The sequence below is a fragment of the Geotrypetes seraphini genome, chromosome 13 (assembly GCF_902459505.1).
Source record: "Geotrypetes seraphini chromosome 13, aGeoSer1.1, whole genome shotgun sequence".
NCBI classification, from domain to species: Eukaryota; Metazoa; Chordata; class Amphibia; order Gymnophiona; family Dermophiidae; genus Geotrypetes; species Geotrypetes seraphini.
This window is the reverse complement of record NC_047096.1, coordinates 10488974-10515790: the sequence shown is the minus strand read 5'-3', so window position 1 is coordinate 10515790 and position 26817 is coordinate 10488974. Positions and strand designations below refer to the sequence as shown.

The 26817-nt window shown below is 42.3% G+C and overlaps 2 protein-coding genes across 4 annotated transcripts in view; one reads left to right on the top strand and one right to left on the bottom strand.

The window, feature by feature from the left end:
• LOC117347429 (mitochondrial glutamate carrier 1-like) overlaps positions 1 to 17826 on the top strand; it is a 35679-nt gene extending 17853 nt beyond the window's left edge. For all 3 annotated transcript variants that reach the window (XM_033918358.1, XM_033918360.1, XM_033918359.1), the window contains 6 exons: positions 4126 to 4216; positions 7319 to 7437; positions 11567 to 11771; positions 11861 to 12015; positions 15503 to 15578; positions 16675 to 17826. In XM_033918358.1, the coding sequence (XP_033774249.1) occupies positions 4126 to 4216; positions 7319 to 7437; positions 11567 to 11771; positions 11861 to 12015; positions 15503 to 15578; positions 16675 to 16834 (806 nt within the window). In that variant the 3' untranslated portion in view covers positions 16835 to 17826. The remainder of the gene's footprint in view (positions 1 to 4125; positions 4217 to 7318; positions 7438 to 11566; positions 11772 to 11860; positions 12016 to 15502; positions 15579 to 16674) is intronic.
• A 720-nt stretch (positions 17827 to 18546) lies between these two features.
• TSHB (thyroid stimulating hormone subunit beta) overlaps positions 18547 to 26817 on the bottom strand; it is a 42029-nt gene continuing 33758 nt past the window's right edge. The window contains exons 4-5 of the mRNA XM_033918005.1: positions 22519 to 22684; positions 18547 to 19648 (exon numbers count right to left, since the gene is read on the bottom strand). Coding sequence (XP_033773896.1) covers positions 19385 to 19648; positions 22519 to 22684 — 430 coding nt within the window. The 3' untranslated portion in view covers positions 18547 to 19384. The remainder of the gene's footprint in view (positions 19649 to 22518; positions 22685 to 26817) is intronic.

The following is a 26817-nucleotide window of genomic DNA, read 5'->3' as shown; positions in this document are numbered from 1 at the left end:
CGTAAGGAAGTTCTGTGGTAGAAAGCTGGAACGCTCTTCCAGAGGCTGTTATAGGGGAAAACACCCTCCAAGGATTCAAGACAAAGTTAGACAAGTTCCTGCTGAACAAGAACGTGCGCTGGTAGGGCTAGTCTCCGTTAGGGTGCTGGTTTTAGACCAGAGGGCTGCCGCGTGAGCGGACTGCTGGTCATGATGGACCTCTGGTCTGACCCAGCAGTGGCAATTCTTATGTTCTTAGGGCAGACACTGGTTGGAAGAGAGTGAAAAGGCAATGAAAGCAGAAATCAGAGACGACAAAAGGTAGAAAAAAATAATTTTATTTCTATCTTGTGATTCAAATATATCAGATTTGAAATATGTATCTTGCTAGACATAATTGGGGAGTGCAAAGCCCAGGCAGTGCTTCTTTAGCTTCCAGCTGGCTTAGGGCTCTCTCTGACCAGGGGGCAGTTGCCCTAGTTCCACTCCCCTAACACCATTCCTGTCATGTGTGACTGTGATATTCTGTTACTTGATATTTGTGTAGCATTCTGTAATAATTTGGCTTATTCAGTTTTCTTGATAGTAGAGGGGATATATGTGAAGGGGAGGGGAGACAGGGGTTTTGTTGATTTTGCCCTGTATTATTTGTATTTATAAAATGACAATTGTATAGAATATTGTTTCTTTTTATACTTTAATAAAATATGTTCAATATAAAATTATAACTATTTGAGGCTTGTGCGGATGGGATCAGATGGTTTTTGGGACCGAGCTTGCGGGGACGGGGCGGCGATGGTTTTTAAAAAAAAATTTCAGTCTTAGTAGTTTGCCGGTCCACAAAATAATTATTTTATTTCCGCCGGTCCATAGGTGTAAAAAGGTTGAAGAACACTGCTCTACAGCATGGGTTGCCAAACCTTCAACTTACCATGTTTAATTTACAAGGGCAGTTTAAAAAGTTCAATTAAAAAACAATTTAAACAAATAGGTTTTGTCAAATTTTTTTAAAATATTTTTGATGGGGTGGAAAAACTGGACACTCGCTTGACTATGTTGAGAAATATAACATTTGAAATTTAATACCAAACTTTAAACCACTCTCGTACAGTGATATATATATATATTTTTCTCTCTTTTAATGGCTACTTAACTGGATAGTTTATCTACTACATGAAGAATATCGCTAAGTAAAGACTGGCTGCTGCAGGGGCATTCTAGTTGATTGAAAGGACTGAAACACTATACCCTAAGAGGGGCATAATAAAAAAAAACGTCTAAGTCCCCTTTTGGTCTAAGGCCTTAAACGTTGAAAGTAGAAGCAGGGAAAATGTCCATTATCAAAAAACACGTCCAAAAGGAGGGCTTTTTTTTATAATGGCCTGCCTCTACATTTAGCGGTTTAAACGCCCAGACCACCACTACATCTACAATTACTACATATAATGAACCCAAAAAAGCTTAAGTCCCAGAACGCCCAAAACAAGGGCTTTTAGGCGAAGGAGGAGCCAGTCCTTTGCCTAAAAGCTGGATTCTGTAACCGGTGTCTGTCAAAAAGAACACCGGTTACAGAATTCCCCCCCCCCCTACAATAATCTGGGCAGGAGAGAGCCCAAGCCCTCTTGCCCCAGCGATCCCCAACCCTCCCTCCCCCCGCCGATTACAATGGAGCCAGGAGGAAGCCCAAGCCCTCCTGGCCCGGCGACACCCCCTACCCCCCTAAAATACGGGCAGGAGGGATCCCAGGCCTTCCTGTCCTCGACGCACCCCCACCCGACCCCTCGATTCCACCCCTACCCCCCCCCCACCTTTAAATCAGTGGCTGGACAGACGGGTGCCAAGCCCATCCGTTGAATGGCTGGCCTTAGGGTCTGATTGGCCCAGGTGGCTCAAACCCCGCCCACAGGTGGGGCCTGAGGCGCCTGGGCCAACTGGAATAGGCCCAGTAGGCTTAGGCCCCTCCTGTGGGTGGGGCATTAGGCACATGGGTCGGGGCCTAAGCCTACTGAGCCTATTCCGGTTGGCCCAGGTGCCTCAAGCCCCACCTGTGGGCGAGGTTTGAGCCGCCTGGGCCAATCAGGCCCTAAGGCCAGCCATTCAATGGATGGCTGGCCTGCCGGACGGATGGGCTTGGCGTCCGTCCGGCCACCAATTTAAAGGTGGGGGTGCATCGAGGGCAGGAGGGCCTGGGATCCCTCCTGCCTGTATTATAGAGGGGAAGGGGGTGTTGCCGTGTCAGGAGGGCTTGGGCTCCCTCCTGGCCCCATCGTAATTGGCGGGGGTGAGGGGGGGTTGGGGATCGCTGAGGCAAGAGTGCTTGGGCTCCCTCTTGCCCCGATCCAGTCTGGGAACATTGGGGTGCCCAGGGCAGGAGGACTTGGGCTCCCTCCTGCCCTGATCGTTGGGGGGGGGAGGGTGGATCGCGGCAGGGGAGATGAGCCATCTCTCCTTCTGCGATCATTGCTGTAGGGGGTAGGCAGGTTGCTGGGGCCGCTGAGCTGATCGCAGCATCCGCGATCAGCTCAGCGGCCCCTTTTTGGCACTCATACCTGTTTATGTTTATGTCAAAACGTATAAGTGCCGACTAGGCAACCTGCCTGGTTATACCTGCTGCACGCCTAGGTCTAGATCGGCCCACCGCCCGCCCTTTCCCCTCCTCTAAAAATGCCTCTTTTCGCTCTATGCATTTAGAGGCAGGGGAAAGGCCTAAGCTGGTTTTAGATACGTCTAAAACCACCTTTGATTATGGGTACTTGGACGATCAGGCTTTTTGATCGTCCAAGTACTCATTAAGGCCACTTTTTAGACGTTTGTTTCTTTTTTTATTATGAGCCCCTAAGTATAATAGGAGGGGAAGGTTTTCCAGATTTATGATAGAGCACTCATGAACATTGTGATTGGAAGGTTTGGCAACCCATGCTGTAGAACACATCTGAAATCTTTTCCTCCTCCCCCCCCCCACTCACACTTTAATAAGACATAAGTTTAAGATTTGCCAATTGAATACTCTGACTTGCTTTTTGGTTATGTGTTGGACATTATATTAAGCAACTACCTGTTACAGGAATGCTTCGAAGTTTATTGGTAAAAAGACAAGGACAGAGTCACTTTAATGAAATCAGATTTCGTGGTGAATTATATTAGGAGATCAAACCATGGGATATGATAAATCTAAGAAAAAGGAAAACACTTATCAGCTTTGAAAAAGTTATGAGCCTCACTTCACACATGTGTATGACCTGAAAGTTAGCAAAAATGCATTGCATTTGGAGGGCTACAGCAAAGAAACATGAGTTGCAGTTAACCCTTGATAAATACAAGATCCCCCATCATTTCCTTGATGCATTAAATTTATTAACATTAGCATGTGTGTTACTGGGGCTTAGCATTTGAAGAAATGTTTTGCCATTAGAGGTTCTGTAGCCAAATCAAGATGTACAAATAATCTCTTCCTTACCATTGCCAAAAATATTTAATGCTTTAATTTCTGAACTTGACCATAGGGTCTTTGGTCATGCCCAGGCTTTCTGAGTAAAGTGGTTTGTTTTGAGAGGTTGTTTTTTTTTTTTCCAGTAGTTTAAATATTTAAATTGTGAGAGAATGTTTGCCATTAAGCACAGAGCCTGGCAAACGGCAAAGGGTTATTTGGGCCCTGGATGTATATTTAGAGAAGCTCTAAAGGGTTGTGCCGCATAAATGTTGTTAAAATTCCCTGTCGGCTGAATAAGTTAGGCTGGAACAGATTGTTTTATGGCTTCACCAAATATGTTTCAAGATATCCTTCTCTAGGATTCAGTCAGTCCACCCAGAGGTTTTAAAGTTAACCTCTTTATATAAGAGGACGGGCTGCTGCTTCCCATAGGTACACTTTGTCATCACATTAAGACTTTTAAAAGGTTCAAAGTACATGTAGTAATGCCATTCTTGTGCTTTTGCAGAATCGGAGATTCAGGTTCTAAAGTTCTTATTCGCTTAATGGGTCTCTTTTCTGCTCACATGGGTTGCAATTAGCTTACCTAGCTACTAGCTAGAATGTATGCTGTTCTAGTCTTAGATACTTGCTTTGTGTAAACTAAATGACTGAGGGTCATTGAGAGAGAAGGAAAACAGATTTCAGAATTTTCAACTGTAATGTATTGATTCTAGGTGCTGCAGTGAATCTGACTTTAGTAACTCCAGAGAAGGCAGTTAAATTGGCTGCCAATGACTTTTTCCGTCACCATTTCTTACAGGATGGGTAAGTAAGTATGTGTGTGTTCTTGGAAACTTGTTTTTTTTTCTCCGAGGACAAGCAAGCATAATATTCTCACATGTGGATGACATCATTCACTGAACCTAGTAAGGACACTACCAAGTGCACCGTCATTTTAAATCTTTAGGCAGTGCCCATACCAAGTGTGTGCTGGTGCCTTTCCACCTGACATTGGCTCGCAGGACCATCAGTTCTTCATTTTCTGCGGAGCTGAGAAATGTTGTCTTCAACGCTGTGAATTTTTTGCTGCCTTTTTTTTTTGTGCCTTCCCTTATTTTTCTCATCCAGTCTGCCTATCTACAACATTCACTACCTCCGCCTCTTCCTAAGAGATCCCACAAGCCTGTCCCATGCTATCTTGAATTCAGATAGTCTTCATTTATCACCTCAATCGGAAACCTATTCCACACATCTACCACCCTTTTCTATTTCTATAAAGAAATATTTTCTTACATAACATAAAATCTATTTCTTAACCACATTACCTTTTGAGTTCTATGCAGTTTACAAAAGAATACTTCAAATGATGAATAGGGAACCCAAAAATTTGAAATTGAACCTATCACCTCTTAACTTCGTCCTATGCTCTCTCCTTGTAGAGTTTTCTTCATTAATGCCATGGAGATATTTAAACATCTCTATCATATCTCCTCTCTCCCGCCTTTCCTCCATATTAAGGTCTCTTAAGTCTGTCCCCATATGATTTATGACAAGACCACAAACCAATTTTGCAACAGCCCTCTGGATCGACTCCATCCTATTTATATCTTTTTTGAAGGTGGGGTCTCCAAAATTGCACACAATATTCCAAATGGGGTCTCACCCAGAGACTTATTCAATGGCGTTATTACCTCCTACTGGCCATTCCTCTCCTTATGCACCCAAGCATTCTCCTAGCTTTGACTGTCACCTTTTCTACCTGATTTGCCACCCTGAGATCAGACACAATCACACCCAAGTCCAGCTCTTCTGCATACAGAAGTTCTTTTCATTTTAAAACCAATAGAAGGAAATATTTTTTTCATTCAAAGAATAGTTAAGCTCTGGAACGCATTGCCAGAAGTTATGGTAAGAGCAGATAACATTTTAAGAAATGTTTGGACAATTTCCTGGAGGAAAAGTCCATAGTCTGTTATTGAGAGAGACATGGGGGAAGCCACTGCTTGCCCTGGATCAGTAGCATGGAGTGTTGCAACTCCTTGAGTTTTGACTTGGTACTAGGGACCTGGATTGGCCACCGTGAAAATGGGCTACTGGGTTAGATGGACCATAGGTCTGACCCAGTAAGGCTATTCTTATGTTCATACTTGCTACTGAGGTGGGAAGGCACCAGCATGTGCGCAGGACGTGCATGGCCTAAAGATTTAAAGTGACAGTTAACTTAGTAGTTACTGGGTTCTGTGGATGATGTCACCCACATGTGTGAATATATGCCTTCTGCTTTGCTGTTTCGCCAATGACATTGACTTGGTTCTTTATGCTGTATTGGATTGTAGTGGTTTGTGCTGAATTGTGATTTCCTGTTTTAAAAATTGAATGCTGGATGTGTTTTCAAAACGCATCTGCATTTGGTGGCTATTACAGGTGATGTTAATGAACAATGACAGTTTGGTTTTTTTTATATATAACCACCATCAAAATTAAAATCCTCTAATCCTTGGAGGAAATTCTATAACCAGCGCTTAAATTTAGGCATTGTTGAGCACCTTGCCGAAGCCTAAGTAATTGAAAACTGCAGCTAAATGGCAGTGTTGAAGCTCCTACCAATGCCTAAATAAAAAGCGGCTGAAATGGCCGCTGGAATTGCAACTAGGTAGCTGCTTTAGGCCGCAGAACGCCAAAGTAGGCATGGCCTATGCCAGAAGTGGTGTTAGGTAGGCTAAAGCGGCTACCCAGCCATGATTCACACCAAGAGAGGTGGCTGAAATGTAGGCCTGGAAAACCTTGACCTACATTTCTGCCACCTTTCTTTGCCACTAGACTGCAGCAGCCGATCGCGTCAGGGGAATTCCCCATCAGCTGAGCAGCAGGGATTCCCCAATGCTGCAATTTTGCAACTGGCACCCAAGTCGGATTGCCTGTAATCATTCTAGGGTGCCAATTACAGAATCGTGGCTTTAGGGAGTCCCTGCTGCTCAGTTGATGAGAGAGGGAGGGAATTCCCCTGTTACGATCGGCTGAATGGTCATGGCAGGGAACCCCACTGCAAGTTGGCTGGCAGGAGGGATGCCCGCTTCCTCCTGCCACGAACCCACCCTGGGATGCACTAGGGAGGGACCTAAGGCCCCGATTGGCCCAGGAGCCATCTAAGGACTGGGAAGGGGTCGCCCTAGAATGATAGACAGACAGTCTGACTTGGGTGCCAGTTACAGAACCGTGGCTTTGGGGAGTCCCTGTTTCTCTGCTGTTGGGGAGGAGGGGGCATAGGCGTCAGAACAGGAGAGTGGTCTCTCAATTGGTTCCCACCCTCTTACCCACTTCCTGGTGTTCTAATTTTAAATCTTCCGGCAGCTGCCATGCAGCGTCAGTGAGCAAGCCTGCCCCAGAGTACTTAATTCTACTTCAGGGTCCAGGCCTGCTAGCTGATGCTGACAGCGGCTGCCTGAAGATTTAAAAGTACAGTGCTGGGAGGCCACATAATAGGATTCCATGGGGCTAAGGCAGAGCTCCTGGGCCCCCCCAAACCAAGCAGCATTCCACTGCCTACGAGGAGCGATAGGCTGCTGCGGTCTAGGCAAAGATAAGCGGCTAAAATGTAGGCCAGGTTTTTTCCAGGCCCACATCTGAGCAGCCTATCTTGACTAAATAGGTGCGCTTCTGTAACTGGCGCCCTAAAATGATTGGCAGGGGATCGGCGCCAGTTACAGAATCCAGCCCTTGTTGTCCTGTTTGTCTTGAATAGACTGTAAGCTCTAGTAGCACTATTAAAATGACTAGCTGTAGTAGTAAAAAGCCCAAAACGTTCCTGGCTTGGGTGGGGTCTGCCCTGTTGTTTTGCTCGTTGACCTAAAATAATGACAGCTGAACTTGCAGAATTAGGTTTTATTTTATTCTTTCCAATGAATTTGCCTTCTCTTTCTGCTTTAGAAAGCCATTGACAATATACAAAGAAATGCTGGCAGGTTGTGGTGCTGGAATATGTCAGGTCATTATTACCACGCCCATGGAGATGCTGAAGATCCAGATGCAGGATGCAGGAAGACTAGGTAATGAAAATTGTCTCCAGTATGACCTGGAAACTGACAGGATAGATCTTGGCATTTGTAATTATATTCTAAGCCTGCTGTAATTTACAGTGATGGTTCTCAATCCAGCCAGTTACTTGGGTTTTCAAGATATCTACAATGAATATGTATCCGAGAGACTTGCATACGGCTGCCTCCGTCATATGCCGATCTTTTTCATATCTGCTTGGGTATGCCTTGACGACTGGATTAAGAAGCATTGGTCACCAGCTCTAAACTAGCTGTCTTCTTCCCCCTCTCCAGCCTTTCCTTTTTGTGATGGAATTTGATGTTTAAAAATATTTCCCATATGCATTTTTTAGCCTTTTTATTTTGTTAATTATAGAGCCTTAAGTGAGCCTAAAATTGTACTGTTCTTATATTTAGCTTACACTTTTCCAGTAGTAGCTCTAGTTCAGTGATTCTTAACCTTTTTTGAATCAAGGACCCTTTTAATTAAGAATCTGATGAAAGCTATGGACCCCCTTTCCCAGAAATATTCACATAAACACAACTTTGCGTGCAATGAATATAATGTACTTTATTTATTGAGATTTGATTGATATAAATTGAGTGGTATAAATTATTATCTGGCTATTTAAATAAGAAACCAAAAACTGGACTTAGAGATATTTGGAGTATTGAGATTAAGCATCAAATTAATGCATCTCAATGGACACGTATTTGGTCTTGGAGGATGAAATGTACAATGTCTGCGTCTATGAGGCAAACATGGTTTTTCCTGTTGCATAGAGCGCTCTGGACCCCTGTTCGTTTACAAAAATTGGATTGCTCTAAGTCTAATAGATGTTGGCATTGTCATCTCGAAGCTGGGACTTTAGATCATTTATTGTTTTATTGTCCATTCATTAAGGCTTTTGGGGAGTCTATTTGGGATCAAATAAATTGCTTGTTAGAGAATCATGTAGCATTGTCATATGACACAATCTTTTATCCCAGGACAAGCAGGCAGCTATTCTTGACTGATGGGTGTCTGCACCGACGGAGCCCCGGTACGGACAATTTTAGAGTGATTGCACTCTAAGAACTTGGAAAGTTCTGGCATGCCGCACCGCGCACGCGCGAGTGCCTTCCCGCTCGACAGAGGCGCGCGGTCCCCAGTTTCTTAGTTTCCGCGGAGCTAAGAAGACGCGTTTTTTCAACGGCTGTTGAAAATTTTTTGAACTTGCCTTCCCGCTCGCGTAAACCCTTTTGGCTTTTGCCTCTTTCTTTTTCTTTCATTTTTTGTAAAAAAAAAAAAAAATCTTTGGTTTTTTCATTCAATTTGGCTTTTCCCCTGCGGGGCCTTCTGCCACCATCGAAGCCTCGGCCTTCGATTTGGCTGAAGCGGTGTTCACGTTCATGCCCCCTCAGCCAGGTTTTAAAAAGTGCCAGCGGTGTGCTCGGCCCATATCTCTCACGGACCCACACAACTGGTGCTTACAGTGTTTGGGTCCTGAGCATCAGGCCTCCTCCTGCACCCTATGTCTATGAGAACTAAATGTCAAATATTGGCTAATAATAACAAGCTTTTGATGATATTAACAGGAGTTGCCATCCAACAAATAACATATAATTGGAAGGACTGTAGAAGACTGAATTATTGTTTTTGGTGGAATTCAGTTTGTCATGTGTATAAAATGGAAAGAGCGTTGGCAGTTCAAAAAGGTTATTATAATAAATTTAGGGATGTATGGAGACCATTATTAAATTATAGTAATGAATAAGTTACACTTTTCCCAATTTTAATACAAGTGGATTTGGGGTGGGGGGATTTCTTGGTTTTTCATTAAAAATACCGTATTTGCCGGCGTATAAGACGACTGGGCGTATAAGACGACCCCCCAACTTTTAGTTAAAATAGCGAGTTTTGTTATATACTCGCCGTATAAGACTACCCCTTCTTCCGCACACCTTCTCTACCGCCCCGGGTGCAGCACAGCCGGCCAGGTCCCCTTACTTTTGTGGCACTTCCCCGACCTACCGATAACAGCCCGGGTCCGACAAACCTCCCTGCCCTTAACCGCGAATCTAAATTACCTTCTTACAGCTGCTGTAAGAAGGTAATTTAGATTCGCGGCTACAGGGCAGGGAGGATTGTCGGACCCGGGCTGTTATCGGTCGGTCGGGGAAGTGCCACAAAAGTAAGGGAACCTGGCCGGCTGTGCTGCAACCGGGGCGGGGCGGCCGCCCCTCTCCCTTGGTAGCCACTCGAACCGCGAGGCTACTCTCCTTCTCCTTATCTGCCCTGCCTGCAGCACAGAGCCGAACGGAAGTCTTCCCGACGTCAGCGCTGACGTCGGAGGGAGGGAGGGCTTTGTTTAAGCTTTGTTTAAGCCCTCCCTCCCCTCCGACGTCAGCGCTGACGTCGGGAAGACTTCCGTTCGGCTCTGTGCTGCAAGCAGAGAAGGTAGAGAGAAGAAGAGCCGCGTACATCCAGAAGACTGAGCATCCAGCCCCGCAGGAGCCCCGCGACCCTCGGAGGCGTCCCCATGGGATCCCCGCGCCCCTAGGGGGCGTCCCCACGGGATCCCCGCGACCCTAGGGGCGTCCCCGTGCAGATCTCTAAACAGTACCCGGCGTATAAGACGACCCCCGACTTTGGGGAGGATTTTAAGGTACTGAAAAGTCGTCTTATACGCCGGCAAATATGGTATATACATGAATGTCATAAGATATTATTTTCGTGTGGTATATATTAGTTATATGAAGTTGGGAGGGGTGGGGGTTAAATCTTCTTGGTGTATGATATTGAAGATTTTTCAAGTGATGTTGTATTATAATTGTTTGATATTTACTGTACACTTGATGTAAGTTATAAAATGAATAAAGAAATTTAAAAAAAAAGATTTTGATTGATATAGATAGATAGGTTCAAAACAAATGCTAGGAAGTTCTTCTTCACGCAGAGGGTGGTGAACGCCTGGAATACACTTCCAGAGGAGGTGGTAGAGCAGAGTACGACTTTGGGGTTCAAAAGGGGATTGGACGAGTTCATGAAGGAAAAAGGGATCCATGGGTACAATTAGAGGGTTACTATACAGTACAGAAGGCTGTAAATTAATAGAGTAGTAGAGAAATAGATCACTACAGGTCATTGATCTGGGGGGCCGCCGCGGGAGCGGACTGCTGGGCGTGATGAACCTATGGTCTGACTCAGCAGAGGCCATGCTTATGTGCTTATGTATGACATACTTTGTGTACAATCTAAAAAAAAAAAAGTAATGGCCACTAATTATGAAATACAATCCTCTTGTGCACATTTTTATTTTTTAATTCTTTATTCATTTTATAACTTACATCATGTGTACAGTAAATATCAGACAATTATAGTACAACATCACTTGAAAATCTACAATATCATAAAATAAGATTTAACCCCCACCCCCTCCCAAATTCATATATAACTAAAATATACCACATGAAAATAATATTTTATGTCATTCATATAAATATTATTAGTGGAAAACCAAAATCTCCCCCACCCCAAATCTACAAGTGAATTGAAACTTGGAAAAGTGTGAATTATTCATTATAATAATTTAATAATATTCCCCATTATTACTAAATAAGCAATACAATCAGAACTCTTTCCCCATTCCCCTCTCTTGTGTAAATTAAAAATGAATCTTCTACTACTAAATCTACTCTCTCTCATTATCTGCGAGAAAAATCAACAGTAAAGGTCTGTTATAATCCATTAAGACACTGTGCAAAATTTTTATTTTTTTTTGTAAATCTTTATTCTTTTTCATTTCTTATATCAAGTGAAAAAATACATATTAAAATACAATTACTTCATAACACTTGAATTACATTAAAATACTCTTATAAAGTAAATATCCCCTTTTTTGTCAGTATTCCTACATCCAAATACAGTAAATTGAATTACCCTCCTTAACCCCCTATATATTCTATCCATGTGCTAAGATATCTGATCATTAGAGAAACTAGCCAATGGTCCCCATATTTTTTAAAATTATGAATATTCCCCTGTGCAAAATTAAAACGGTAGTGTTCACTTGGTAATAACCCATTAAGATATTGTGCAAATTTAAAACGGTAGCGTTCACTTGGTAATAACCCATTAAGATACTCTTCTCTCTTCCAGCATCCCAGAAGAAGATACTGAGTGGAATACATTGCTCCAGCCCTGGCACCAAGCATTTAGCCACTATTCCTGCACTTAGCAGATTATATAACGTTGGACCTACTTCTCTTCCAAAACCAGTATCTGCAACTCAGATAGCAAGAGAGCTGGTATGCACAGAAGGGATTAGAGGTCTTTATAAGGGACTTGGAGCCACGTTGCTGAGGTAGGAGTTCTGTGCTCTTGCTTCCATCAACATCTTGGGCATAATATGCTAAGAAAGCGTGTGACGGTGATATTTCCATGTTTTGACAGGGATGTTCCCTTTTCCATTATCTACTTTCCTTTGTTTGCCAATCTTAACAAGCTGGGCCAGAGTTGCCCTGAGGAGAGAGCTCCCTTCTATCACTCTTTCTTGGCTGGATGTGCAGCTGGGTCAACTGCAGCCGTGTGTGTCAACCCCTGTGATGGTAATGCAGTTTAATAAACTCTGCAGTGCATATATGTGATATTGTGCATATATTTGTCTGGGGGGATGGGCTTTACCACCAGGACACTAAGTTATGAAAAATGTTGAACATTTTGGTCTCCTCAACATCCAGACTTCAAGATTTAGAAAACAAATGGATAATTAAACCCTCTGAAAATATTCAGTTTTTAACACACTACATAAAACCATTGCATTTTTAAAAACTCCACCAAAGAGTTGAGACAAGCTTAGCTTTTTTTTTGCTAATATTTAAGAGGACCGTTCTAATTATAGAGCTGCTAATTAAATGATCTGCTAGAAAGATGATGTGTTGTGTAGTCAGTCACCAACTTTCACATAACATTCCCAGACTTAACTTTATCACACTGGGCTAAGTGCTGGTGGTATTCTGTAGGTTTTAAAGTTGTGTGCAAACGTACATCAAGTCTGTGGTAGAGATCCGATTCTGATAATGTCACATTTTACTATACTACACGCAATAAGGGGGAAGTTCTGCAAACGGCACCCTACCAGCGCCTAAGTTAAGAGTTAAAGTACCGTTTCAAATGATTCTTGAAATAAAATTTCAAGGCGCCTACCATCACCTAACGCTACTGTAGGTGTAGCTAATGCTGGAAGTGCTAGTAAGTGTAGGCACCGGAAACATAGACCTTGAAAACGGCCTACGTTTCCAGTGCATTCAGCGGTGCAATTCTCTAAACGGCACCATCGTGTGATTGACACACAATTGGTGGTCGCTTTTAAGGCAGCCGCTGACAACAGCGCCGTTCAGAAAACCTGGGCTGTGTGTAGCAAAATATAGAGATACTTGTCACTGTTAACCCAATATTTACTTCTAGTGGAATTCTGCGCAACTGCACAGCTTACAATTCTGCGCAACCCTTCTATTATACCCCTGTCCCTACCCTATACCCTCCTCCCCTGCATGGATCTGGCCTCTCTCCCTCACTCTGACCAACTCCCTCCCCCCAATGAGATCAAGTATCTCACAAGGGGGTGTTGAGGCCAGACTTATGCGGGGCACAGGCCATGAATGCTCAGCTAGACCACAATTGGGGGAGGGGGAAAGGAGGGAACATGGATGAAGGGGGAGGAGAAGAGGGGAGGGGACATGGATGCTGCACTGCAAGTAGATGAGGGGGAGGGGAGGGGACATGGATGATGAAACCCGTAAGTAGAGGGGAAAGGGGTGAGTAGAAAGCCCAGGCCAGAAAGGGGGGTGAAAAAGGAAGAGTGCTTAACCATAGAGAAAGGAAGAGAGAGATGCCAGGCCATGGAGAGCAGAGAAGGGATTTGGGGTGTAAGCGAGAGAGGTGGTGGGTGGGGTGGGGTGAGGGGATATGTATGCTGGACCTGCAAGTGGGAGTGGGAGGGGTGGTAGAGAGAGGACCAGAAAGGAGATGGGAGGGAGAGAGACATGCCAGACCATGGCGACCAAGGAAGGGATTCAGGGTGCAAGTGAGAGAGGGGTGGGATTTAGAGGGAGACAGAACTGCAGCTAGAGTGAGAGAGGGAACTGAGGAGGCTGAAAGCCGAGAAAGGAAAAGGCAGGAAGAAATTTCAAGCCTCAGGATAGAATTCTACACAAAACACTACAAATAAACTTTGCAGGATTTTGAAATATTGTGTGCAGAATTTTCAGACATTTTATGCAGAATTTTGCCAGGAGTAAATATTGAGAGTACATGAAAGTTTTCCTTTCAGTGAGAAGTTTTTGCTGTTTTTCATCTCTACCTGTTGAATTCTGACTCCTGTCTGGTGTCCTGGTGCCATAACCTTTTAATTAGTGTGACTGAGCAATCTCTCTTCTGTTGAGCCCGTTATAGATATATTTTGAAATATGAAAGCTTGTTAAATGTCACTAGACCTTCATGACATGGTGACAAAATTCATCACCGTTCCCGTCCCCGCGGATAACCACAGGAAATAATCCCATGTCATTTTCTAGTGTCTATTTCAACCTCGGTCCTTCTACACCAGCATTCTTCAAAGCAAAACTTGTGGGTCAGTGGTTGCGGCCATTGATACTCTGATTCTTCCCTCTCTCTTTAAAGAATGACATGAAGATGGTTTCCTGCGGTTATCCACAGGGACGGGAACGGTGATGAATTTTGTCACCGTGTCATTCTCTACTTCAGACTCCAAGAGTGTAGATCTAAAGCAGAAGCAGTGATTAAGGCACTAGTTTAAGCTTATTTTATAAAGAAACACAGGGCCCTACTTTCCTTGATTTAAGGCATGATCATTTACCTTGGTCCTAGGGCTTGTGTAAATGCCCACACCTCGATGTTACCATGAATGTAAATCAAATTATTGTATAATTATGTTCACTCTGCCCACATGCATACTCCAAGCAATATGTTTACTTTCTGCTGGTTGGTTTAAGGGGTCAATACTTTTCATATGTAAATTACTAAAACTGACATTTACACATGGCTTTCCCACCCAAAACTAGTCTGCCCCTTATAGATTTATCTCCCCCCCCCCACACACACACACAGTGAAGAGTCTGATAGTGAGTAGAGTTTCTAATGTCTTGGTTATCAGGGTCCGAAGGGTATGGTTAGAAAACTAATGGAATATAGCTTTCAGGTGTTCAGTTTTATTTTATTTCACGACCCTATCTTACCAAACAATTTTGAAACCTTTCTAAGAAAGCTTGGGAATAAGTAGATAGATCTCACTCTCTAAGGGAAAAGAAAGGATAGCAGATGGCATGGATGGGCAAACTGGATAGGCCCATAAGGTCTTTATCTGCCTTTATTTTTCTCTGTTTCTACATATTACCGTTGGGACAAATTTTGAGGCAGCTGTCATACTTCAATTTCCACAGTACCACACAAGAGCTAAACATCTCATACTTGGGTGCTTTCCCCACTTCCTCTCAACATGTAGAAAAAAATCAATAACATAACATAAAATTTTATATGTATATACTGCTATACACCTGGTAGTTCGATGGTTAACAGAATTATCTAGAGGCTGAAAATGACCAATATATAGAACAAGGCCAATGATCTAAAGGCTGAGCAGATTTGGCGAGGTAGACAGAAAACAAAGATCAATGCTCCATCAAAAACTTATTGAACAGATGGGTTTTCAAGTTTCATCTGACGTGCATGTAGGATGATGAGGACAATATAATGGAAAGCGGCTCCTGGCTTTAAATGGGCTGCCTGAAAAAATAAGTTTTTCACTCCTGGCTCTTGTGGTAAGTGTCTGCTGAAATACTGTAGTCTACCATCTCTAAAGCTGGAAACATATTTCTTGTTTAACATTTTTATTGATTTTTTCATATAACAAGAAGTGTGTTATAACCTTTCATAAAATTATCTTAAAAATACACTTGATATTTTCATAACATATTTATATACAACATATCTTATATTGTCCTTATTATAATTTTAGACATCATATAAAATATGATTTATCAATTATTATTTAATTATGAATCCTTTTCTTTGCAGTGATAAAGACACGTCTTCAGTCTTTGAACAAAGGAGCTAATGAGGAGACGTACCATGGAATAAAAGATTGTGCCAGGTAATGAAATCAGGACTGGGTGAAGGCTCTGCTTCTTTGGCTAACTATTTATAGAGTGCTGGTATTGTGAATGTTTAAGGTATTTAAAGGAGATTGTACATGCTTCCCTCCACCCCCCACCCAGCCCGGAAAAATTTCTGGTTATGTATGCTAACATTTGCCAAAAATATTTTCTTAGCCTGGATGGGCCTACATAGAGTTTTCCACTTAAAATAGATTAACTCCATTTCAGGCAACATTGTACAGCTTCATGTGCTAAGTTATTCCATTTGGATGCTTGTGCACATAGCCCCTCCTCATACCTTATCCTTTGCATTTACTGCTATGCCTTTGCTTAACTCTGGGATGAAGAATTTTCTGTAGATGAGATTGCACTGGCTTGTCAAGCCAGATCCCCAAAAGGAGCTCATTTTGAGAAATAACTGGAGGCTTTCCCAAGACTTCTTGGGGAGACCACATCTGTTTTTGGGAGAAATGTGAAACAATCCCTTTTGAGCCTAATGAATGGGGGAGGTGGGGAGGAATCCCCTGACCAGCAATCTGCTGTTTCTGAGAAAAAGGTAACAAGGATGAGCGTAGCACTCTGTCAAGTTACGAACCGATCTTGTAAAGCTGCTTTCGGTTTAGTAGCTTTACGAGATTGGTTTGTAACTCGACAGAGTGCTACTCTCTTATGAGTGGTTATGATCATCCTTGTTGTTTAATCCGATAATTGGTTTGAAAATTTCATTGCAAGACCCCTGAGGCAGGCCTTATGGCCGAAACACGTGAAAAGACAAGTCGCCTTCTCTGTTTTCTTTTGTTCTACCGTGACGAGGCAGAATCTCATGTTTGGGTGTATTAAATGTGTGAAAACCAGCTCATAAAACTCTTGGCTCTGAAACATTTTTGTGTTGTTGTGACAGAATACATGGGTAAAATATTTGTTGATTTGGAGGCTGAACTGTAATGGGAGCAGGTAATTTCATAAATATAAAAGATGGTTTGTCTCAGGCACATCAAGGTTTATAGTCTTACTGTAGCAAAGCTGGAAGTACATGTTGCAGTTGTTAGTTGTAATTTAATTTTCATAGTACATATGTATTTCATTTTGTAGGAAAATTTGGCTGAAGGAGGGTCCATCTGCATTCTTGAAGGGAGCTGGTTGCCGAGCCCTGGTCATCGCTCCTCTCTTCGGCATAGTTCAAGTTGTATATTTTTTGGGCGTTGGGGAATCGATTATAGAACTTGCACAGTACAACAGATTTGCACCCTAAAGATAAGATATTCCCTGAACCTGCAGGAGAGGTTTGTAGAAACCAAGAAATTGAAGACAGCTCAGGTCAAGGAGGGGGAGGGGTCTTTTAAGATAAATTTGTGAGACTGGGAAGGAGAATTTCCTCCAAACACACTTTTTTGTTTGGTGTTGGGATACCTAATCCACTGAGATTTTGCAGTCTGTCTCCCCCCCCCCCCCCCTTCCTTTAATAGCACTTCTATCCTGTGGCTGAGGAACTAGCAATTTCTAATGGTTCTGGATCAACTTTTATTTTGTCTGGGAGCAAGAAGCAGCTTTGTTCGTGACCCACAAAGTCATTATTAGTCCCTATTTATATGGGTTTTGTAGATCTTGACTTTTTATATACTTTTTTATTTTTTTCAGCAGACAACTGTATTGCTTGGGTAACTGTTCATAGTATTTCTAATGAAGCTAGTTAAATGCACTGAAGTCCTTCATTAAATTTTTTATTTCATGGAGCTGTCAGCTGAGCACTGATGGGCAGATAAATGTGGTGATCTAACGGTCCTTGGTAGAAAAATCCCTCCTTTGAATGACTGACTTTCCACATGTGATTCTGCGGTTGTTGTGAACATCCCCCATCCCCCCCAGATAAAGAGTTTTTAATTCCTTACTTGCACATCACAAGATAACAAACATTGCACTCTTTTTGTATGTGTGAATTCAGTACTGTCTGGTGCATTGTCTCATTTAGATTTTGCAGTAGTATGTCTGTCCTTTTCATTCTGGTGGCTTCTAGCATTTGTTCTAATTTTTTGGAAGCATCATATTGGAACAAACTGGTATCAAGAACTGGGATATCCATAATTGGATACTTCATAGTAGAAGCAAGCACTTTTTTTGTAAACATGTCAAGAGTTTAAAGTGGTGGCTTCTGGATTCATTTCTTGTGATCAGTTAATTGGGTACAAAGTTTTGCTATTTGCAACTCTGGCATTTGAATAATTTCACAAATGCTTTTATAACTGTGAAAAATGCTATAAACTTAGCTGATGAGAAAAGCCCTCTCATTTAGATCTGAGTAACAAACACTTGACACATTCGGCTGTTGTATAGGTATGTGGTGGGACCTTAAGACTTATTTTCTAACCATGCTGGTGACTGAATGAACAGAGCGTTCTGGTTGGTTGGCTTCAGAAATATGTATTCTGGTGCAGGTACTTTTTTTTTTTTTTGCCCCTTTTAAAATACCACTGATTTGGGATATAGGATGGGAACAACTCCTGCATACAGAGATGTTGGGTACATCCCAGGTGAGGCTGGGAATTATGCAATGTCCATGTTTTTTTTAAAACCAAACTAGGGGACTGGAAGGGCATTATATGAATACTGAGTTAACAGGGCTCAATCTTCTGAAGCCCTTTTTTATAATTCAACCAATCATAATTCTCCTCACTCAGTTGTGTAGACCAGTGGTCCCCAACCCTGTCTTGGAGGACAACTAGCCAGTCGGGTTTTTGGGATAGCACTAATGAATATGCATGGGGTGGATCTGCATTCCTATCATCTTCATTACATGCATGTTCATTAGGGTTATCCTGAAAACCTGCCTGGCTGGTGGTCCTCCAGAACGGGGTTGGGAACCATTGGTGTAGACCAGTGGTTCCCAAACCTGTCCTGGGGGACCCCCCAGCCAGGCAGGTTTTCAAGATATCCCTAATGAATATGCATGAGAGAGATTTGCATACCTGTCACTTCCATTATATGCAAATCTCTTTCATGCATATTCATTAGGGATATCTTGAAAATCTGACTGGCTGGGGGTCCCCCAGGACAGGTTTGGGAACCACTGGTATAGACAAAGGCAGGGATCTAGGATGACGTGAGTGAATTGGAGCTATCTGTGAAGGCTCTAACCTCTCTTCCTTTTATAAAGGTAGACTTGCAGAAAGCCTAATTCTTTAAGCTTTCGTCCTAGAGAATAATTTGTCACAATGACAATGGATTGGAACATGAACTGTATTCTCTACAATTTTATATGTAATTTTGCTGTCTGTGAAAAGCACATGTAGTGCTTTCCTTAGCAAGGTTTGGTTTGGCAACTTGAACTTTACTATTCCTGTGACAAGTGATGCAGTATTTGATCCCATGTGCAAATTACATCAATAAACTGCAGTTCAGAAAGTCATGCTTTATTGTGTATTTCTAAGGTACAGACTTTTTTTCAAAGGTACAAAGGTGACAATGCTCTCTGCCCAAACAGTGTGGCTTGGTTAATAAACTAATGTGCGCAAGCATGCCTGTGGAAAACCAATTACAAAGAGCTAAATTAGCATCCTCGGAAGGAGGTTAGAGCAACTGTTGCATTTTCCTGTAAACCACAGACGGTTTGCGTGGATAGAAGTAGCAATACTGAGTATAAAGTTCTGCACTGATTTATCTTCCGAAAGTACAAGAAAATGGGAATTGATTCTCTTTCAGCCTCTCAGAACAATAAACTACTGCCCAGAGGATACAGATCTCGTGTGAGATGTGCCGTGTTGTGAAGGCAAGAGAAAAAACCCCAGTGACTAGATCCTCCATATTTTTACTGAATGTAGTTTGAGAGTTCCAGAAGATTAGTCTTCTGTGGCTTTGTACAGTAGTTCATTGTGTTAATCTCGTGGACACAGTCACTATAGTCTGTGTTACATTTAGCACACATGCAGCTTACGGCAACAGGGTAGGTATAGTAAGGGTTAATGTGGACTGGGCAGCCTGGAATGGCTACTGTCTCGTAAATGTAGTCTTTGTATGTGCAAACAGTCTGTGATAAAGTACTCTTAAGGAGTCTCTCCTTCAGGTTGGGATCCTAAGGAAAAAAGCAAGAAAGAGGAAGTTTAGTCTTGTACCACGTGGGGAAGCATCAAAGACAGGTCAGTTGATCTGAAGAAAAGATCCTGAAAGCTCAGCTATAGCTTAAATAGGCAGTACTAAAGCAATCCTATAAGACACCCCCCACACAAATTCAATACATTTTTTCTAATATTCTTAACAGATCACTCATCCAAAATGGCTGTTGTGAGTTCCCATCGTAGTCTCGAGAGACTACAGCAGGGGTGTCCAATGTCGGTCCTCGAGGGCTGCAGTCCAGTCGGATTTTCAGGATTTCCCCAATGAATATGCATTGAAAGCAGTGCATGCCCATAGATCTCATGCATATTCATTGGGGAAATCCTGAAAACCCGACTGGATTGAGGACCAACATTGGACACCCCTGGACTACAGGAACTCAGGACAGCCATTTTGGATGAGTGATCTGCACAGGGCAGGAGCGTAGGAAGATCACTCCTGTCCCGAAAGACCGCTCGAGTAGCAGGTAAGGTCTGGGAGGCGGGGGTGGTTTAATCCATCCTTGACTACTGCAACATCATCTATCTGGGTATCCCATAAAAAAACAGTAAAAAAATTGAGATTAGTACATAACACAGCTGTTCGCTTAATCTTCGGTCTGAGAAAAAAAGACCACATTTGCCCTACTATAAAAAAAACTGCACTGGCTACCAATAGAAGCGTGAATACTATTCAAATTTGCATGTATCTGTTTCAAACAAGTGTGGGGACTAGCACCCTCCTACCTGCAAACTTGCTTCATTCTGCACCGCCCCACACGAACGACCAGAAACAAAAATATCTTTTCATACCCAAAGATTACAGGCTGCAGATATAAATCCTTCCTGGATAGAACATTCATGTTCCAAGCAAATAGCAAGTCTGGCTAGAAACTGCATAAATGAACCCAAACTGACTTGCAAAGCATTCCGAAAATCAATTAAAACCGCCCTATTCGACAAATTCATTGACTAAAACAGACCACCCTCTCTCTCTATGATATTCCCCTTTGTAAACGCTATTACAATCTCTTAGGAAGCTCAAATTTTCATGTATTCTTTACCCATGGAAATTAAATTAGTATGTAACTTTTCTATTTTAGGCTTGTTATTCGCTGACTGTCCAATCTTCTTTCAGTGTGAACCGCCTAGAAGTCGTTTGACTATGGCAGTATAGAAAAATAAAGCTTATTATTATTATTTAGTTGGCCCAAAAGTTAGTTGCAGGCCGACTTGGCCCCTAACTACTGCGAATATTGGCATGTCCTTGGTATTCTGTGGTACTACTTGGTGTCCTTTTTTCTGTAGACAAGTACAGGATGTTATCTCCAGCGTTACTGTAGTGGCAAAAATGAAAAGAAAATCGAGCAAAAACAAGGAAACACAAAAACCCCATGCACAATGATTTGATGACTAAATGGAGGTTTCCGTTCCTGATATCTACAATCAGTCTGCCACTCATGACCACTACTTATTAGATTTATGTATGTACCCCTGAAGCAGGCTTCTGAGCCAAAACATGGAACAGGAGGAAATCTTTTTCAATAGGGATTATATTGAAAAGTAGTTCCAGATATATTTTCACTGTAACTAAGTTTTTGAGTTACAGTAAATTGTTATGAGTTTACAACAAAACAATTCTTACTTTAAAAATCACCCCTCTTTTTAAGGCTGCTGCTATACACATGTAAGGAGTGACTTTTCTAAACAATTGCTACTTAGATAAACGTGCTATTTACACATGCAAAAGCTACACAAGTCTTTTAAAATTACTTCCAGAATTTCACACAGAGGGTTGGGTTGGGTTACCAGGCATTGGATTTACCTGGACATGTCCTCTTTTAGAGGACTGCCTGGGTGTCTCAACTGGATGGAGTTTGTCTGGGTTTTGCACTCGCTCTTTCCAGTCCAGCCCCCACCCTGGACTCGGGTATGGCTCTCCTAGTCTCACCTCTCCCCATTACCTCCTCTGGCACTGCAATTTCTAAATTTTGGCCAGCCAGCAGCATTAGCAACATGATCCTACTGCCGTTGGCCTATCCCAGAAGCCTTCACTCTGCAGCATCCTACTATGTGGGAACAGGAAGTGAAGGCTTCCAGGGCAGGTCAATGGCTGCAGAATCATGTTGCAGATGCTGTCCGCTGCCCAAATCTTTGAAATTGCAGCACCAAAGGAAATACTGGGGACAGGTAAGAAAGAGGCTGCACGGGGGGGGGGGGGCAGTTTAGGGGTGAAACTAGCAGGATGCAGGGCTGGGGCTGGTCAGGTGTCCTCTCTTTTTTTTTTTTTGCTTAAGTATGGTAACCCTAGGTTAAGCTATTCAGTTTTTACCACTACATCATACATATCTGTGTATTCAGTCTTCATTAAAATAATTCAGGTCCCTATATAGGCAGAGCTGGAAGGGAAAGCTCCTTGGCCATGGTTGAGCCCTCCCTAGGTTTTTAATGACCTTATTAATTTAGAGATTTCCCTTAAGGCTAAGACTAGGTCAGAGTTCTTCAATCAAAATACTTGAGATGGGAGGATAGTGAAGTAAAGTGGCTTCTTATAGGTTGCTAATGGCCATGTAGAGGGGAGGGGGTGGGAGTAGATGTCACATCTGTGTGCTAACCCACCGCTTCTTTGCCTAGCTCTTCAGTAATCCCTAACCAGTTTGTGTTTTACATATCTACAAAGAACAGAACATTTTGTAAGATCAGCCTCCATTGTACAGAAGTTTTATCTCTTGCATATTCACTGCCGATATCCATAAAGCCAGACTGGCTAGGAGATATTTAGGTTCAGAACCCCTGAGCTGCTAGCATAGATTTAATTCTTCTGAGGAAGTAAATTGATAAGATACAGTACCCGAGTCAAGCAGAATCCAGAACAGATGGTGGCATTGATGGCCAGGCAGAAGGCACACTCTTTCTTTTCCACGTAGATAGTATATTCGGTGGGGACACACAGCAAGGCAGCAGCATGGTCAAACATCAGACTAAAGAGGACAATCCCAAGAATGATTGTGTTCATTCTGAGAGGCAAAGAAATACATTTTTAGGATTCCAGGAGCAGTGTGACCACACAAAGGTCAACTCTAAAGTAGAATTAAACATACTTGATACAGGTTTAAAAGGCAAGAAGGAGGGATGTGGAAGGTCTAGTGAAGGTATAAGGATACCATATGGCTCCAGAAAAAGGAGGATGGATTGATATATCCAGGTTTTACTTCCATTGAAAGCAAGATAAGCCACGGCTAATACCATAGGTAGCTTATCTACCAGTTTTAAAACATATATCAGCGTTTGCTGCAGCCTCTAGAATAGGGGTGGCCCATCTATGGGGAAATACGGTACCCTCTTTGAACATAATGCATCTTCCTTCCTAAGAGTGATCTCAGTGACTTTGCTCCCTAGATGGAAAAACTCCAAAAATGGCCAAACTAAACCAAATAAAATTACAATTCCTGGAAACAAATGACATGAAAATTTTCTGACTACCCATCATTATCTGTTTTGCAAATGAAACACGCTATAAGGATAGGGTTACTATATTTTGAGCGGTAAAACTCCAGCTACATGGCCTTGTCCTGTTCCGTCCCCCCACAAAGCCTCCTCTCATCTTCCCCAATGAGCTCTGGCCACATCTGGAGGGCCTGGAGCATGCGTAGATGTGTGTGACATCATCCATGCATGTTCAGAGGCCCTCCAGATGCAACCAGAATTCATCAGGGCTTTCCAAAACCCAGAGAACCTGCTAGGTTTTGGAAAGTTTGTCCAGGCACCTGGACAGTCCTCAAAAAAGAGGACATGTCTGGGTTTTCCCAGACGTCTGGTAACCCTATGCGAGATTGAGGAATGTTGTTGTACTACAAGAGAGTTGGTTTGATTCCTGAGTTAAGGATGTTATAGGTGTGATGTTCACAGTTCTGGAGGCAAGGAGAAGAGCTTCACTCAAAAGTGACACCTAGTGGCCAGACTGGGTGCATACATACTACAATATTTCTAGCGTATACACAAATATTGAAAGATGGCTCAAATGCAGACTACTAAAGAATTATTTAGTTGCACACATACTAAGCAGATGAAGGAAAGGAACCACAGTCTGTGACTCTTGGTCAAGGATTGTCACTGCAGAAGATGGGCTACATGTTTGGAGGAGGATATGTGTGATATAAAATGACGGCGAAAGCATAGGAAGAACTATGGCCATTAGGAAAAAGGAGGTATTGATACCTCTGAATAAGACTCTGGTGAGACCTCATTTAGAATATTGTGTACAATTCTGGAGGTCGCACCTTCAAAAAGATATAAAAAGGATGGAGTCGGTCCAGAAGAAGGCTACTAAAATGGTATGTGGTCTTCATCATAAGGTGTATGGGGACAGACTTAAAGATCTCAATCTGTATACTTTGGAGGAAAGGTGGGAGAGGGCTGATATGATAGAGACGTTTAAATACCTACGTAATATAAATGTGCATGAGTCAAGTCTCTTTAATTTGAAAGCAAACTCTGCAATGAGAGGGCATAGGATGAAGTTAAGAGGTGATTGGCTCAGGAGTAATCTAAGGAAATACTTTTTTACAGAAAGGGTGGTAGATGCATGGAACAGTCTCCCAGAAGAGGTGGTGGAGACAGAGACTATCTGAATTCAAAAGGGCCTGGGATAGGCATGTGGGATCTCTCGGAAAGAGAAAGAGATAATGGTTACTGCAGATGGGCAGACTAGATGGACCAATTAGCCTTTATCTGCCATCATGTCCCAGAGCACAGTAGAGGCAGGTTATGACTAAGCTGGAATCCAAAAGGAGTTGAAGAGAACTAATGAATCAACCAAATATCTGTCTATATACAATGAAAATGAAAGATATTAGTGACAGTGAATGAAAGGTCTGCTGTGATCAAACCTGAAGGAATAAAGTGGGTGAGCAATGGCATCATTAGAGCATTGCAGTGCTCAAGAAAGAACTGAAATCAAACCGGAACATGAATAAACTTGAAACTTGAAGGTAACTTATGAAAAAAAGCACTCACAAAGGAAGAGTAAGAAACCTCTACCCAATAAATTATTGCTTTTAGGGGATTCTATCATCACAGGCATTAACATTGAAACACAAGTCAAGGAGCTTAAAATAGTGAAGTGTCTCCACGATCCTCAGCTACTAGGAGTATCCAACAAATACTGTCTATAATTAAGGAAGAAACTAAGACATCTAAAGCTGATGTTATCCATCTGGGAACAAATGACCTGGCCAACAACCCCACACCTGCAGCTCAGAAAGCCTTTCAGGAGCTTGGTGAGGACTTGAAACCTTTTGTAAAGACTAGCTTTTTCAGAAGTACTGTCTGCATATGGAAAGGGAGAGCAAAGAGTTAAAAACACAGAGGACTTCAATAGGTGGCTCAAAGCCTGGTGTCATCAAGAAGGCTTTAGGTACATAGGAGGATGGAGAAATACATGGAAGGACAAGAAGCTATATTGTACTGATGGGCTACATATTACTACAGCAGGAAAAAGAATCCTTGCGGAGAAATTTAGACAATATGTTTCTAGGCATTTAAACTAGAAGGTGGGGGTGGTGTATGTTTGAAGGACAATTATAGAGGCCACCGCCAGCAAAAGACAAGATGTGATAGTAGTAAGGATTTCAAAAAACAAAACACAAACTGCAGACTATGTACAGGATGCAGGCATTGTTTATTATACCGATAATAAAATGCAGTAAATATACAACCTTATTACCAACCAAGGGACCCTGTGCATAGACTGCAGTTTGTGTTTTGTTTTTTGCTTGCTGCTTGGTGTACTGCAGACTCCGTTGGATCCTTTTTTGGGGTAGTAAGGATTGCAACATAAACAATATTAGCAACTCACTTCTTAGCATTGCAACGGGAAGTGAAACAAAACAAAAAACTATACAAAAAGGAGATTACCGCTGAAAAATAGCTGGAAAGCGATGACCACAAATGCTCACAGTCTAAGCAACAAAGTTCATGATCTGCAAGCCCTGATGTTAGAGGCAGACCTGGATATTATTGCTATCAAAGAGACATGGTTCAGTGAATCCCATGGATGGATGCAAACATAATCTTTATAGAAAGGACAGAGACGGTCAAAAAGGTGGAGGAGAAGCTCTCTATGTAAAGATCAATATCCAAGCGATGGAAATACAAGGGACTGGGGAGAGGAAGAAGCAATATGGATCGCTCTGAAAAGAGAAGATGGTGTAGTCTATAGACCTCTGACTCAATTGCAGCAAATTGATAAATATCTGATTGTGGATATCCAAAAGTTTGGAAAGAAAGAGGAGGTGTTGCTGTTGGGAGATTTCAACCTGCTGGATGTGGACTGGAAAGTTCTATCTGCGGAATCGGAAAGAAGTAGGGAGATTGTGGATGCCTTTCAAGAGGCTCTGCTCAGACACGAAGGAAAAAGCGATATTGGATCTGGTCCTCACAAATGGGGAGAATATATTTAATGTATGAGTGGGTGCTCACTTGGGAAGTAGCGATCATCAAATGGTTTGGTTTGATATAACAGCTAAAGTGGAGGACGGTCACACAATACTAAAAGTCCTAGATTTCAAACGTACGGACTTTAATGAAATGGGAGAGTATCTGAAGAAAGAGCTGTTAGGATGGGAGGACATAAGAGAAGTTGAAAGACAGTGGTCTAAGCTTAAAGGAGCTATAAAAATGGCTAAGGACCTTTATGTGAAGAAAATAAATAAATAAAAACAAGAGAAAAAGGAAGCCGATATGGTTCTCTAAACTAGTGGCGGAGAAAATAAAGGCAAAATAGTTGGCGTTTCTGAAATATAAAAAAACCCAAGAAGAATACAGAAAGGACTACCGGGTGAAACTGAAAGAAGCCAAGAGGGAGATATGCCTAGAGAAAGCACAGACGGAAGAGCAAATGGCTAAAAATGTAAAAAAGGGAGACAAAAAGTTTTTCAGATATATCAGTGAAAGGAGGAAGATGAAAAATGGAATTGCTAAACTAAAAGATGCTGGGAACCCATATGTGGAGATTGATGAGGAAAAAGCAAATGTGCTAAACAAATACTTCTGCTCTGTGTTCATGGAAGAAAATCCTGGAGAAGGACCGAGATTGTCTGGCAAAGTTACACGGGAAAATGGAGTAGATTCTGCGCCATTCACAGAGGAA